Source organism: Alternaria novae-zelandiae (assembly GCF_023758075.1).
Source record: "Alternaria novae-zelandiae strain BMP 2774 chromosome Unknown scaffold_5, whole genome shotgun sequence".
In the NCBI taxonomy this organism is placed as follows: Eukaryota; Fungi; Ascomycota; class Dothideomycetes; order Pleosporales; family Pleosporaceae; genus Alternaria; species Alternaria novae-zelandiae.
This window is the reverse complement of record NW_026056965.1, coordinates 278725-294013: the sequence shown is the minus strand read 5'-3', so window position 1 is coordinate 294013 and position 15289 is coordinate 278725. Positions and strand designations below refer to the sequence as shown.

General features: G+C 54.2%; 6 protein-coding genes across 6 annotated transcripts; 4 read left to right on the top strand and 2 right to left on the bottom strand.

Annotated features, from left to right (window-relative positions):
- Nucleotides 1–122: 122 nt before the first annotated feature.
- Nucleotides 123–1372, top strand: J4E88_003147 (uncharacterized protein; the record flags this gene model as incomplete). The annotated part of the gene is made up of 3 exons (XM_049396801.1): nucleotides 123–512; nucleotides 562–1114; nucleotides 1167–1372. 3 exons carry the CDS (start codon nucleotides 123–125, stop codon nucleotides 1370–1372), a joined length of 1149 nt encoding a protein of 382 aa, XP_049257143.1.
- A 451-nt stretch (nucleotides 1373–1823) lies between these two features.
- On the bottom strand, nucleotides 1824–2443 carry CPD1 (2',3'-cyclic nucleotide 3'-phosphodiesterase; the record flags this gene model as incomplete). Its single annotated transcript, XM_049396800.1, has 2 exons — nucleotides 1824–1992; nucleotides 2046–2443. 2 exons carry the CDS (start codon nucleotides 2441–2443, stop codon nucleotides 1824–1826), a joined length of 567 nt encoding a protein of 188 aa, XP_049257142.1.
- A 490-nt stretch (nucleotides 2444–2933) lies between these two features.
- Nucleotides 2934–4748, top strand: J4E88_003145 (uncharacterized protein; the record flags this gene model as incomplete). Its single annotated transcript, XM_049396799.1, has 3 exons — nucleotides 2934–3073; nucleotides 3141–3927; nucleotides 3978–4748. 3 exons carry the CDS (start codon nucleotides 2934–2936, stop codon nucleotides 4746–4748), a joined length of 1698 nt encoding a protein of 565 aa, XP_049257141.1.
- Nucleotides 4749–5151: 403 nt separating this feature from the next.
- Nucleotides 5152–5908, top strand: J4E88_003144 (uncharacterized protein; the record flags this gene model as incomplete). Its single annotated transcript, XM_049396798.1, has 3 exons — nucleotides 5152–5159; nucleotides 5228–5480; nucleotides 5546–5908. The coding sequence occupies 3 exons, from the start codon at nucleotides 5152–5154 to the stop codon at nucleotides 5906–5908; spliced, it is 624 nt and encodes a 207-aa protein (XP_049257140.1).
- A 2248-nt stretch (nucleotides 5909–8156) lies between these two features.
- J4E88_003143 (uncharacterized protein) lies at nucleotides 8157–9567 on the bottom strand (the record flags this gene model as incomplete). Its single annotated transcript, XM_049396797.1, has 3 exons — nucleotides 8157–8961; nucleotides 9016–9314; nucleotides 9556–9567. 3 exons carry the CDS (start codon nucleotides 9565–9567, stop codon nucleotides 8157–8159), a joined length of 1116 nt encoding a protein of 371 aa, XP_049257139.1.
- Nucleotides 9568–11556: 1989 nt separating this feature from the next.
- J4E88_003142 (uncharacterized protein) lies at nucleotides 11557–14479 on the top strand (the record flags this gene model as incomplete). The annotated part of the gene is made up of 3 exons (XM_049396796.1): nucleotides 11557–11928; nucleotides 11981–13000; nucleotides 13055–14479. The coding sequence occupies 3 exons, from the start codon at nucleotides 11557–11559 to the stop codon at nucleotides 14477–14479; spliced, it is 2817 nt and encodes a 938-aa protein (XP_049257138.1).
- Between the last annotated feature and the right edge of the window lie 810 nt (nucleotides 14480–15289).

Below are 15289 nucleotides of genomic sequence, written 5' to 3'. Positions count from 1 at the left end.
ACTGCAGCGCCTTGGGAGCATCATCATCACACCACACACAACAACTCTTCCACACTCACCAATAACCAATCCACTACCACCAAACCACCCCAATCACCAACAACAACCACACAACTATCAAAATGGACAAGGCGAAGGCAGCTATCACCGACTTCATGGGCCGCTCCGGTCACCATGACACCACTGTCCACGAGGCAGTTGCTCCCGCTGTCCAGCACGAGGTCATCAAGCCTCACGTACACGAGGAGGTCAACACCGCCATTGACAAGGAGGTCCACCAGGACCACTACCACCGCACTGTCCAGCCCGTCCAGGACCGCGAGGTTCTGCCAGAGCAGCACTCTGCTAAGCTCGGAGCTGTTCAGCACCGCGAGTTCGACCACCGCGATGCCGATGCCACTAAGAGGGCTCTAGTCGACGACCAGGCTCGCTTCGCTGACGAGCGCCGCGTCGAGGACACCACCCACAGCCAGAGCGTTGCCCCCACCGTCGGCGGAGAGCACGTCCACCACGTAAGTTTCCAAACAAACAACAACCCCCACCAAGACTGACGTCATCTAGCACATCCACGAGACCATCCAGCCCGTTGTTCAGAAGGAGACCATCCAGCCCAACGTCGTCCACACCACCGTCCCCATCCATGAGGTTCACCATAACAAGGCTACCCACCATGAGACTACTGCTCTCCCAGCCATGACCATGGAGCAGTTCAAGGCCAAGGGCGGAGCTCTTACTGGCCGTGAGGAGCGCTACGACGAGTTCGAGGGCGTCCCCAAGAACATCGGCGGCGCCGGTGGCATTGGATCCGCCGCTGGTCTTACCCACAAGACTGGTGGCACCCACAGCCACGAGCACGCCAGCCACGGTGACTACAACGCTGCCCCCAACCACCACTCCGGTACCAGCAACCCCCTCGACCGCAACAACGACGGCAAGGTCTCCGCCAAGGACCTGACTGGTAGCCACTCCAACACCGCCCACACTGACCGCGGCATGGCTGGCCAGGGCAACCTGACCGGCTCCTCTACCCAGGGAGGTGTTGTCGGCCACGGTGCTGACCGCAACCACGACGGCAAGGTCGACAGTCACGACCTCCACGACCCCGCTCGCAGCCGTAAGTCTAGCACTCTAACACAATTCCACGACCTCATGCTAACGTTTCGCAGACAACGAGGGCGCTACAGGTACGAAAGACCCCAGTGGACATGTTGTCGGCGGTACCGATCAGGGCAATATGGAGCATCGTCCCAACGAGGATGGTAGCTTGCCTAAGGCCCTGACCGAAGACAAGTCCAGAGCCGTTCCCCACTCCCAAGCCTCCGAAGAGGAAGCGAAGAAACTCCTTGAAGAACATCAAACCAACACTAAATAGGTCACAAGAAGCCTTCTCTCATGGACAAGCTCAACCCCAGTAAGTTTTGCCAGTACTCCTCTCTCTTCGACCTTTCATCTGACCATTTCCCACAGAGGTTGATGCCGATGGTGACGGCAAGGCCGGCTTCATGAAATAGATGCATTCTGCTGCACTCTGCACCACGCGCGATCATCACGACTGCATGCGAGATACCAAGGACTATTTCCTATGACATTGTATAATTAGCCTAGTAATGAATTAATCACTACACCCTCCACACACGTCTCACTTATTCATGATACCTGAATCTTCAATGGGAATGAATTCTTACTGGAGTGTTGATTGTGGTGGTGACACCAGACACACTTAGATACATGGATGGCCTTCCTTTCTTCGACCCAATCTACTCGTGAGGCATGTGCAAAACACATTCCACTGGCTATGATGTTGTGACTTGTATGTCACTACATCAGAACACCCTTTCACCTATTGGTTGCCACTGATCAATCGACTTGTCGGTAGGTACTATCACCACCCTGCCGCCAGTCCAACCTCCGAGGTCTCCTGTCCCGTCAAGATTAACACCAAGCAAATCCACTGATGCCAGACCTGTGTCGTCGATTTGAGGAATGTCGTGACTACAATAATTAATCCTGGTGCATACGTAGATGCCAGCAGCTGTACTTACTACATCAAGCTCAGATGTGGATTGTACTCGTCCTCGGCCCAAGCTTTCGCCTTGCTTTCCTCTTCAAACCCATCGACTTGCTTCCGGGACTGCTTTGCTAGTTGCTTGATCCCATCAAGCTTCTCGCACTTGATGTACAGTTTCCGAAAGAAGACGTCTTCGCTGCCCAGACGTTCGAACTTTACAATCACATCCTTGATAGGCGGCAGATCGAGTGAGTCGAGCCAGGCCTGAGGATCTGGCTCATGCTTAGATGCTGTTATCTCTGAACTCAGAGTGATATGGGGAATGAAGCGGTGAGGCGAGCCGAACTGCTTCGATGTTTTGTCAATGAGACAGGGCAAGACTGTGCTCAAAGTATGGTTCGCTGGTGGAAGCAGCCAAAGAGATGAGCCAGGCATGTTGGAAACGTTTTGGATAAGTACAGAGAAGATGCAATGTCAGCTCAAGCTTTCATGCTCTCCCGAGGCCTTTATGCAGAACCCCGCATTGGTATTGGCCCGATGAATTGCCCCGATTGACCTAACGCCACGTGGCTAGTGCTGCGGGTAGCTTCAGCCACACCTGGGCACCCTGACGTCTCCAGCTGACTTGCATGTGAAAGCGCGCATCAGGTCCGACAAGCGTTCCCACTTGCTCGATAGCACCACCTCTCCGCCAACGCGACGAATGAACATGCGACTTCCGCCACCGCGGCGCTGTCAGCCGATCACTATCCCAAATAGCTCAACGCCATGAACGAAGCCCTCAGCGTCGTTTCCGGCGCGCTCTGGAGCTTTCTGCTGTGCTTCTTCGACGTGGCTTTCTTTTGGCAACGAGTGCGTCAGCTTCCCTCTGCTGTTTCAAAGACCGTTCTGGGTCAATTGATGTGTCTTCGGATGGAATGCTGATATGTTGAAGAAATTATACGCGTGGTGGGTGCAGAAGAGCCAGCGGGATCTGCTGCTCGAAGCTGTGAGCGATGCGCGCCTGTTCGAGGAGTGGGAGGCTGCTGCGTATAAGCTGGACGAGGTGCTCGACTACGACATGTGGTAAGCAGTCCTTCCGCCCTATCCTGGATAGGCCCATCCAAATGGACAGCTGCTAACAGACTCACAGGCGACAGACTGCCATAAGCAAGGACTACGACCATCGCCTCATCCATCAGCGCCTCTCCGCCATTTACGAAGCTCAGGAGGATAACGACATTCTCGGCCTCATAAACCTCCTTCGCAGCGGTCTCGTCCGCAACCTCGGCAATATAACCGCGTCGAACCTGTACAATCGCGCATACGCAGGCACGAAGCTGCTGATCGAAGACTATGTCACCCAAGTCGCGTACGCCATCGAGAACCTCACCCAATACCCTACATCGAGAAACTCGGATAATGGCTTAACAAACCAGGCGAAGCTGGATGTTCTCCATGACACAAGGCAGGCGTTTGGCAGATCTGTCTTGGTGCTGCAGGGCGGACAGGTCTTTGGCATGTGTCATCTTGGTGTTGTGAAGGCGCTCCATTTACGTGGATTGCTACCACGAATCATAGCCGGGACTGCCACAGGTGCTCTGATAGCCGCGCTGGTGGGCGTGCATACCGAAGATGAGCTACTAGAGTTCCTCACAGGCAACACGATCGACTTGACAGCATTCACCAATCGTCCTTATAGGAAAGGCGCTGGGGGAACTGCATGGATAGGGACGCTCATACGTCGTGCTAAAAGATGGTGGAAAGAAGGGCATTTCTTGGATGTCGGTGTCCTGGAAGATGTCCTGAGGGCGAACGTGGGTGATCTGACGTTCGAAGAAGCATACACCAGAACAAAGAGGGTGTTGAATATCACCGTCACAACTACTAGTGGTGGAGGCATACCGAACCTTCTGAACTACCTTACTGCTCCCAACGTTGTACGTAGTCCGCTCCTTCTCCAACCCGAAGCAGCTGCTAACATTCCCAGCTCATCTGGTCTGCAGCACTTGCCTCCAACGCCACGGCCTCCTCGACCCTATACCATTCCGTAACAATGATGTGCAAAGACGAGGAAGGCAACATCGTGCCTTGGTCTCCAGCTTCGAAAACCACCTTCCGTCCTTACACACACGCTTCGTACCGAGACCGCGAATCCCCGCTCCATCGCATCGGCGAACTCTTCAACGTAAACCACTTCATCGTCTCGCAAGCCCGACCATACCTCGCACCTTTCCTACGCTCAGACTCACACCATCCGAATCCCAAACAAGACGGACGTTGGCGCCTCAGCATGCCTGTACTGCGTCTCGTAGTCCTAGAGATACAGCACAGATTACAACAAATGGATGAACTGGGTCTACTCCCCCCTTCCATCCGTCGTTTCCTCCTAGACGAAAACATCCCAGGCCCAAGTCTCACGCTGGTACCTGAACTCACACCCAGCGACTTCTTCAAGCTGCTCGAGAACCCTACGAAAGAGGCGATCGACTACTGGATACTGAAGGGAGAAAGGAGTGTATGGCCAGCAGTGACGGCACTCAAGATTAGATGTGCGATTGAAGTTGAATTGGATAGGGGATACCAGCTTGTTAGGAGGAGGAAGCCTTTTGATCCTGTTCTACCTGCAGGTACTGGGGGCTTGAAGAAGAGTGGGAGTAGAGGGGAGGTGCAGACTGGACACGGTTTTGGGGATGAGAATAGAGAAAGAGAGAGGAGGCATAGAGCGAGGGCTGCGAGCTTTGGTGGAAATGGATTTTGATGGACATCTAGCTGGATCTAAAAATTTGCCGTGTAGCCGGCTACTGTATGCAAGATTTATTCTGGAAGCACTTTGGAATCGATGTACGCGACACGGGCACAATCGGAGCATGTCTCGCGCGCTATACTTTGGCAGGAACTGCTGTTTCCTACATGAGGCATCTTACCCACTCTCAGCCTTACCCGCTCCACCTGCAGCGTCGGTCAAGCTTCGCACGTCATCTACGCTAAAAGAATTCGATGTTTGCTGAGGACCCAAATATCGTGTTGAGGATACCAATCAGCCATCCACCCGTCAATCGACACTTTAAAAACATCTTAAATCTGCAGCAAACTTCCACTTCCCTTATTCAACCTCTTCATACCCCCCATCAAAACCAAAATCTCAAGTCTCGACATACAAAATGGCAACGTGAGCCCCACCATGACTACCCCGCCAACTGCGCGCAACTCTGAACACACAAACTAATTCTTGGACAGCAACATTACATGGCACCCGTCTCTCTCGCGCGACGAGCGCAACAAGTTCCGCAAGCAAAAAGGCTTCACTATCTGGTTCACCGGTCTTTCCGCATCCGGCAAGTCGACAATTGCGACGGCGCTTGAGCAGCATCTGCTGCACCTGGGATTCGCGGCATACCGTCTCGATGGCGACAATGTACGATTTGGGTTGAACAAGGACCTTGGATTCACAGAGAAGGACCGAAATGAGAACATTCGCCGGATTGCTGAGGTACGTGACTATGCGCAATCTATATCCTCAAAAAAATGCACTAGCTAACATCATTTCTACCACAGGTCGCAAAGCTCTTCGCCGACTCCTCCACAATCGCCATCACCTCCTTCATCTCACCCTACAAAGCCGACCGCAAGCAAGCGCGCGACCTCCACGCCGTGACCACCGGCGAAGACTCCCCACTCGCCTTCGTCGAGGTCTTCGTCGACCTCCCGCTTGAAGTCGCCGAGGCGCGCGACCCCAAGGGCCTGTACAAGAAGGCGAGGGAGGGCAAGATCCCAGAGTTCACCGGCATCAGCGCGCCGTATGAGGCGCCTGAGAACGCCGAGATCCACATCAGGAGTGACCAGAAGAGCGTGGAGGATAGCGTGAGGGAGATTGTGGAGTACTTGCAGAGTAAGGGACTGTTGGAGTTGCAGAAGTAGGAGTTTCACATTTAGTGGTATGAGCCTTCTGAAGCGGATGACGAGGACCGAAGTTCCGTCGCGGGTTGACTTCAGAGCTGGATAACGAATTGAACATCACTGACGGACTCTACTCCGGAGTACTGTCGACGCATGAGCGTCCATTGAGTTTTACAGGACGTCTACTGAACAACGCGTCTCCAGACACAGCACAGAACAGGATAATCACATGGCTGACACTCAATGCACAGTTTAGGATCTACTCGTTAAGAAACATTGGACAACGGTTTCTCTCTCCCCAGGTCGATAGCATGAGAAGCTGTGTTTCATGACCCGCTGTACCCGCGCACATCACAACCCCAGATAACTCTATGGTTACTATATGTATACTTACATCTCAAATTCTTACCAGAGACCAGGATGTATACCAAATATCCCGTTCGCTCTAATGACAGCACCGGTCTAGATACCCAATCTTTGGGGCCAGACTAGGGATCATACAAAGGGATTTCCAATTCTTGATACGGCACAGTTGCAGCTTACATGAACCATGATGCTCACATATTCCATGCATACCATCATGACAAAAACCGTTTGATCCCTGTATCTGCGGCTGACACCCGAGGGGCTGGCTCTGGGGCTGGATAGCGTGCTTCAGATGTTATTGGAATCTGAGACTGAAGACAGTTGTGTTGAGGAGCGTTGAGCGATATCCAAGGTTGTGAGAAATCGACTTTCAATGTACACCAAGAGGCACCATCACCATGGGCTACATGATCAGTAATTCCCAAATTAGCAACACGGACGATTGCGCAATGAAGCGTAGAAGGGAGGAGCATCAATCTCCGGCGCACAAACCGATCCTTCCTTCTCACCTTTCAGCCCCACCATCCATCCATCCGTCTACAAACGACTATCGCAGCCATCAAAGCGACAGCAAATCTCGGGGGTATCGTACGTCTTCGCCCCACGAGGCAAATAACGCCATAGAAAACTGACTCTCCTCACACGGGGCGAGATGTCGGCATCCCGCATCCAACAGCGAGTCTTGGAAAACTCAAAAAATCCTACGCACCCTCATCTCCGCCGGCCTCATTGGACCCAGTGGCACCGGTACGCAAACCCGACCTGCGACCTCAGTCATGAAGTTGCAGCGGAGCGCCGCCGCGGCCCTGCAAGCAACAAAGAGCGACCCCACATGAAAACGCTATATGTGAAATCGCGCTAAGATCTGTGAAAAATAAGATGCCGTGTTGCGCCTCGTTGTTTAGCGAGGCATGATCCTCGATCCTAGTCTGCCTAATTCCCTTTCTAAGGTTTTTTGCGTGGGATGACGAGGTGGACGTTCTTGGTTTGGGGGACCCTGTTTTCCCCATATTTTCGCGGAGTTGACACGTCGGATGGGAATGGTTTGGCGAGTGTGGTTGAACTTTATTCGTGATTCGAGCTACCCGCGGAGGTACGGGACCTTGCGGATGTTCGATAATGTTTTCGAGATGGGGTGATTGGGGCGAGGGCGGCGTCTGTGTCAGTTTGGACTGGGGAACCTGGTGATGAGCGCGTTATCGGGGTCGGTATCGGTAATCAGCTTGGGGATGCTCCCGGGAGTTGGCATCTCATCTTGGTTATCGTGACGTTGACGTTGATAGCGCCCAGGTGAGGTTGCGACGACTACGATGCCTAGGGAGTGGGGCGACGGGTTGCCGCTGTGAGGGTACTAGCGCGGTGATTGAAAGCGGTCTGGGCGTACACGTGGTTAGTATTCGAGGGCATGACAGCCGACCAAGCAGACAGTCGAAAGCAGCAAAAGAAAAGCAAGGCTGTCAATGCGACGTGAAACGCTGGTGCACTGTCAACGGCCGTGACGGGTGGCGTATGGCGTCTGCCCGCATTGCCCGCATGGGCGCGTGGTAAAAGCAAACACGACTGGGGTCCAAGGCATGACGACTTCAGGGAAAGCAAGCATATGGGCAGGGTACCGGATGTCTAGACAGGGTACCGTTCCGATTGGGGTAGGAGGGGGTACAAGACCCTGGTCTCTAGTGGCTGGAAAGAGTATTGGATCAATGGAAATGGGTCGATAGTAGTGCTTGAAAAGGGAGACGTTGAATGTGACTGTGATGGCATGGTAGCAAAAGCGCCATCAGCGCTTCGGCACCAAAAGGAAATCCTCCGATGCCTGTCTATATGGCGTCTTTGTATGTGATGCAATGCCTGGATTTCTTTTCAGTATTAACGGCGGAGTAAGCTGCGCTTGTCGGCCCTCATTCTACAACCGTCCGCCGAGATCCTGCTTGAGCACGTCTAGTATCCTCTTACTATCAACTTCCTCGTCCCCTCCTCCCCCGCTACTGTCCCCTGGCATGCGCCCCTCACCTTCTTTCAACCGTTTCAAGATCTCCGGATCGAGCTCCTGCATCATCTCATCAAACTCTCTCTGTTGCTCTCCCTCTAGCTTCGCGTATTCTTCCTCCAACATGTAGTCTTCGGGCAGCTTCTCCATCTCAGCAGGGAATACGTGGATAGTCGGAAACTCGAGTATAGTACGGCCGTGCAGGCTTTCACCCAGCGATTGCGAAGGGTCTAGAGGGATGAGGACGTGGCGGTTCGTGCTTGTGCGGGGCTTTAGCAGAAAAACCCTATGTTGCCCGCTGCCCATGGACTGCCCATCAGTGCGAGTATCTCCAGGACGCGTCTCGGCCAAGTCTGCTTGTCTTTTGGTGGGTTGTTGTTTTTCTTCTGTAGCAGGGGTTCCTCGTCCGGGGGTGACTCCCTCTGGCCCCGCATTGTTGACCTGAAGCTCAGAATTGACTTCATGCTGCTCGATTGGCTGGTCTTGGTCCGGTGCAGTAGGCGCAACGTCATTTTGAGGTAGGTGTGGAGGGTCTGATTGAAAACTTTGGCTGGCAGGAGCCTCGTTGTTCAGCTTTCTCTTCTTGCTTTTAGCACCACTGCCTTGTTGTACGAAAGGTTGTGCATCTTGGATCGATTGTGTAGAGGATGTCTCGGTGAGCACGCGTCTCTTGGTCTCGTCAAACCATTCGACTGTCCATACTATGTTCCGTGTAGCCTTTCTGGACACAAAGATCAGCAGTGTTACGTGTACGCGTTGATAGTGGGGGGCTTACTTTGTAGCAGACATGTGCGACTTGTTCTCTTTTTGTCTGCTCATGCCTTTGGGCGCCCGCATGATCTTGACGCCAGCAGCATTCTCAAGCTTGCCATACTGAACACCCATTCGCTCCCTGTTGGACAGACCATCTTGAGGAGTGCTCTCAGCGGTGGTTCCAGCGACCCTCTCAGCTTTTTCGAGGTTCCGCTCTATGCTAGAAAGAAAATTATAGTCGTGATCAATGCCCTTGGGGGTCACCAGATCAGACTTCTTGATGAACTTTGTTGGGTCGCGCTTCCCTGAGCATTGTGCGTTCTGTTGATGACGCTTGTAGCATGGCAGCGAGCATGTGCGTGCGCCACACCCAGGACATTTGTACTTGGATTTATTGCTATGGCTAATTAAACGTCAGCTTTCTCTCTCATGCATGCCGACGCGGCTTCGTTGCGCTAGCTAGTGTCACAGGAACGCGGCACAACTCTTAGGACGATTACTAGCGAACATCGAACTTTTGGGATGTAACAAGTGCTACGGAGGGGTAACTAGTCAGACATACCAGATACTGCATAGTTCGTTGAGCAACACTGCGTCTGTCATATCGCCCGAATAGTGGAGACGGGTAACGTGATATCAGATCGCCAACACCTAGGCTAGAGGTGATCGGATCTCGCGCGACGGCACGAAGGGAAGTCACTTTCGCACGGTAGCGGAATAGCCGTACGCGTGAACAGGTGCAGGGAAGGTCAGGCGGTAGGTGCTGTTGAGCGACGCGACGATGGTGTGGCGTGCAAGGCAATGATGGGTCGCGGTGGAAACTTTCGCCAGTCGCGTTGTGGCTGAAGTCAGATATCGTCGCTTTCCGGTGGGGAACGTCACCAGAATGCAGGAGATTTAGTGATTGTCTTGCAGATCTACTCTCCGAGCAATCTCGCACCGTGGTTTAGATCGCTGCGCGCTGCACGCAAGACTGCTAGCAGCGAGGAAGGTTTATGAGGTTGGACTAGCGCGACCACAAAAACTCTGTTCACAGCTTCGTCCATCTAGTGCAGATCAGTCGCGACGGCTTCCATCTGCTCGGTTTCTGTACCCCTATGCGAAAATTCCTGTAAACATGGAAATTTGCGGCTTATCCGTGGCCTTCGACGAACCATGGTCGGAGCAGTGGCACGCCGCCAGCACACTCGCCGGGCTGTGGTCGACTGGGAACCCTTTCCTTAAGACATCGGAGTATTCTCCACGCCAAATTGCATCGAGGTCCACCCACGCGCAGATCAAACAAGTCGTCGACTGCGCCGATTATGCGCTTGCGCTCGTCTACAGCTGTTGAGAGGCAATCGAGTCGTTCTCGCTCTGTCCGGCTGCAACACGTCTTGTCCATGTCAGCTTGACCGAACCTGGGCGAAGGCGCCCGATTTGCCAGGCAGCTTGAGTGCCCGGTGTTTCAGCCTCACCAATTCCAGCTCTCCGCAGTTCTCAGCGGACAGCTCAGAAGTCTGGTTCTAGAGGGTCCACGACACGCGAGGCTACTGTACGTGGCCACCACCTTTACCGGACTGTGGAGCCGATCGAAGAATCTGGTCGACAGCTCGACGGCGCGTCTTGGACCTTTTGCAGAAAGGCCTCGCACTCCCACGCAGGATCAAACGTGCCTGGCGGCGGGCCTAAGAGCGATCTTCATGTACCGCCTGCTGGGCAGCCACCGATAGCCAACAGCCGTCAGGGGTTTGCCTCGCCAATTTCTAAGCACTTCCATTCGCGGTCCGTCCGAGCTGCAAGTGCGGGAACTCTGCTCATGCATGCTGATGCGAGGATGCACGCTGCAGACGTGCTCATCGTGCACAAGGCGTGCGAATGATTCGAATCCAACCCAATGCGGTATTCAGCATAAGGCCAGTCCGTATGGCGCTATTGCCACCAGCGGGGATTCTCTGCTGAGGCCGCTGCGGACTCTCGGTGACCGAGTCGTGGTACCAGAGCTCCGGTTGCTGGACGTGGCTGCAGGAAACGTTGCAACAGTGCAAAGAGAGAGGCGACATAACAATGTATTGTGTATAAGCCGTATCTTTGATTGCGGCCCTTGCTGCCGTCGCGCCCGCTCGAGGAAGTTGGGCGAGCCGTTATTCAAGAAAAGTGCCCCTGACAGCGCCGTGCACCGTGCTCCGAGACGGACCCTGCGAATGGGCAGGGATATGCTTCTCATTTCCTCGAACCGAAACTTGTGAAAGCCACCCATGCTAGTCTTCGGGTCGTTCAACCCCCAGCATCCAGTCCGCGCGCTGCGGCAGAGCTCCCCAAAAGCCATGATTCCCCCTTGCTGCTACCCTCCTCTACTGCCCGCAGCAAGGTGACCTCGGAGCTCTCAATTGACGGAGTGCGTATAGTACTCACGGTCCGCTCTCTCTTGTTCTCGCGGGTTGCCTTTCGGATACCTTCTACGCATCGCCTCATGTTCGCACAGTTATAGCTGTCATAATAATTGCTGGATTCTTCCGCTTGCCGTTCTCTACACCCATACCGCAACGGCCATCTCGATAGGACCGACATCGAATCCGCCAACATGGCACCTTCTTTAAGTTTGCGACCGCGTACAGGCGCCAGCGAGCGTCCTCCCACGAGAGACAATGCCGACCACAGCCTCATCATCCCGAGCCGGACATCATCGCTTCATTCGAGGATCACCCAACCGCTTCCATCGACTTTGAACGTCAAGCAGGGCGCGAGGAGCCCCAAGACACTGACCCATGCCTACATGGTGTGTGGTGTGGGTCGCGAGCCATCACAATGGGTGAAGGCGCCTGCACCCTCTCAGGGCAAGATTGGCCACATGAAGGGTGCTGTTGGTACCTTCTGGCTTCCTGAGATTCTGGGAAGCAGTCCAAGACTGGAGCAGGATAACGAGATCGCGAGGTCTCTTCATGCTGCCATGCGAGTACGTCTATACAACAATGTCATTGTTGGCGCGCTACTAACCACGCACACAGGCATGTTTCCCCCACGACGTCGAGATCTGCACTGGCAGGAGCCAGCCGCACTGCGTACACCACTCCTTCGTCCTGCAGCAAGATTCCTCACACACTCTTTACGGTATCGCACTGCGCGTCTGGTCTCGCGCTGATGAGAAGCGCGCTGAGACCATTCGCGACCTGCGCAAGCGAATCGAGCCCGACTTCTTCGACAACCCAGATGAGACCTACTGGATCCCGTACTGCCTGAGCTTCCTCTCCCGATACCCCTTGTACAACCTACTCGGCGACTACCTTCGCGGCATGTGGATTCACTGGAATAAGGCTACCAACCTTTTCCATGCCGAGGAGGTTTCGCGCATCCTCAGCTTCCCAGCTCCTCGCCTCAACGACCTGGTCCGCATCGACATGAAGGATTACGCGCTGTGCTACCAGTTCCCATCCTCGCCTACCGGATTCCAAAACTTCGCCATGTGGCCCCTCTTCACGTGTCTCTCAATTCCCAACATTGTGGGTGTGATAGAGGCTGCTGTATCGCCCACACGACGAATCATCTTCACCAGTCACTACCCCGCGATGCTCACCATCGCAGCCGAGACAGTCCGTTTCTGTGTCAGGGTGTACGAGTGGAGCGGTCTGTATGTACCCGTCGTTCATGCGCGTCACGTCAAGGATCTCGTGCAGGAGCCGGGCCCATACATTCTGGGTGTAACATCAGAGTGCCGATCGCTCTTCACGGCTCCCACAGATGCCCTTGTCGTCGACTTGGACCGGAACTTTGTTCTGACTTCAAGCCCGCCTACCGCTCTTACCGCCGGCCAGAGGACCAAGATGATCCAGCGTCTGACTCAGGCTCTCAACGGTGAGGTTTCACCAACCGGAGTTCCACAGCATCTGCGCTCGGCGTACGGGGGCGGCAAGCTCATCCCCGCGGGTCAAATCATTGTGATGCGTGGTGAGGTTGAGAGCATCCAGGACCCCGACTGGTGGACCCAGGATGCTGTCATGTCGGTCATGGACCACGTGTGTGAGAAATTGGTATGTATCCGGTTGCGCATAGACTCATCGTACCACACGCTAACATCACCGCAGGGCCGCAACACTGGCGTTAAGGCTATCTTCGGTGGCTCCGTCAAGAAGCCGCTGATGACCAAGGTGTCGATGCGCCACCTCAACGAGATCGTTCGCGAGCGCAACCAGTACTCCCGTGACGCACAAGAAGCCTGGACAGACTTCATCAACCTCAAGCAGCGCCTCGACAGCGAGCTTGGCAAGGTTACAAAGCGCAACAACTTCTTGGTCGAGGAGCTTGAGAGCTGGAAGCAACAGTTCCTCAAGTTCCAGGCTTTCGCCGAGCAACTCACCAAGGAGACCCAGGATCTCAAGGTCAAGATCGAGAACCACAAGCGTGAGAACCGTCGTCTTACAAGCCTTATCGACCAACAGAAGGATGATGCCGCAAGGCTTACTGTCCGTCTGTCCGGTACTGAGAAGCAACGTGACGACGCCCTCGAAGCCCTTGTACTACAGCAAGAGATTGCTGAGGAGCTCGAGCGCGAGAGGAAGAAGAACAAGAAGGAGCTTGGTGCTCTGCAACATACCAACGGTGCCATCCAGCGCCAGCGCGACGAGGCGCAACGGGTTGTGCTCCACCTTCGTGCTCTTATCGAGGGTCAGACCCACCACATGGAGCACATCGTCAAGTCCCTTAACCAGGATGACATGTCCAACTACATGGATGCCGGCTTCGAAGACGTGCCTGAGGAGGATGAGGACCAGGAGGAGTTTGAAGACGCGGCGTCGCGCCATCAAACCCCCCGTCACTCGATCAAGGACAAGTCTGAGGTCGGTACCATCCGCGGCGTAGCCGGTGTTGAGAGCCGCCAGGAGTCAAGAGCCAGCACTGCGCAGGGCAAGCACCTCGACGGTGAGGACGTTACACCCGACATGGAGCAGCGTCTATTCAACAACCCCGCACGCAACTCCAAGCGCTTCTCAAATCAATCAATGGTCGACGTCGCCGACCGTGTCCTTCGGGACAAGACCGACGCCATCGCCTACATCATCCGCAACATCTCAGAGCAGTGCGCTGCAGCTGTTGAGGGTCTTCAGCTCGCACAGCGTGCTGACACAGAAGATGGCGACAACCACAGCGACCGCCGCAGCAGCGTTGGCCAGATGTCATCGGCCGGAGGCCGCGCGCAATCGACCATTGGCAGCGAGTACGGCGACGAGGACAACATGCTCCGCCCCAACCGGGGTTCAAGCATCCCCCCAACGCCCGATCTAAGCCATCGGTCCAGCACCTCCATGTCCATGGCCAGTGCCAGCACAACACCAGACCGGACGAGCCTACAGCACCGATCGCACGACATCCCCGTCGTACCAACACGCATCATCGAAGACGATGACGACGTAGACGGTAACAACGATCTCGATGCCCACATGGTTCCCGTGTCCAAGTACGCGCAACCACTGCAGCGACCCAACACCGCTGTACGCCACAACATGCGATAAGCTAGTCGTCGCCGCGGCTTGCCGCCCTTCTTCCTCTACTTTGTTTTTATCATTAGCGATCGAAACGAGATTAGCATTGATGCCCTTTTCCTTACCATGTTACCTACCCCCGGCGTTGAACGGCTAGGGACCCTATTTTCTTGCTTTGCACTTCGTTACTCTCCTTGAGAACACCCCCTTGTCCGACGACCCCCCTTGTGTACTTTGGGTCATTCCTTATGTTTCAATGAGAAGAGTTGTTGTCGTCGTTGTGGATCATACCCGAACAAAGATGGATGGATGGAAGCAACTCCAGTATGTGGGTATCAGAGCCTAAGAATCGGTAGTGGTGGAAAAGCGCTTTCTGGGAGGATTGTATTCTCCAAGGTGGCTGTCTTTTTCTTCCATTGCGCTAGGCAGATGGGCAGATGGCTCTTGTGTATGTCTGCTTGTAATTTGTTGTTTTGTTAGGATAATACCACTTTCTCCTTATGTTCTGAAATACATATGATCTACCTAAATTACCTCTCTCTCTTTGTTATTTGCGAACCTGATCTGTCTTCTACTTGAAAGAAAAAAGTATTGAAGTTAGCAGGTCGCTGTCTACACAGTATGTCTGCCAAAGCGGTCTACAAGGGTACTTCATCTCGTCCCGTCTAGTATGGTCAGTCCATCGAACCTCCACCTGTATGCTTGACGCCGCCAGGACTTTCGTCATACTCACGCGACTAACCACATTCGCAACAATAGTCACGGGACTAAGTCATTTAATATCAACCCACAGCAGGTTATAAGCGCACAAGTTCACCGCAGTCTCACTCCAAACCACAA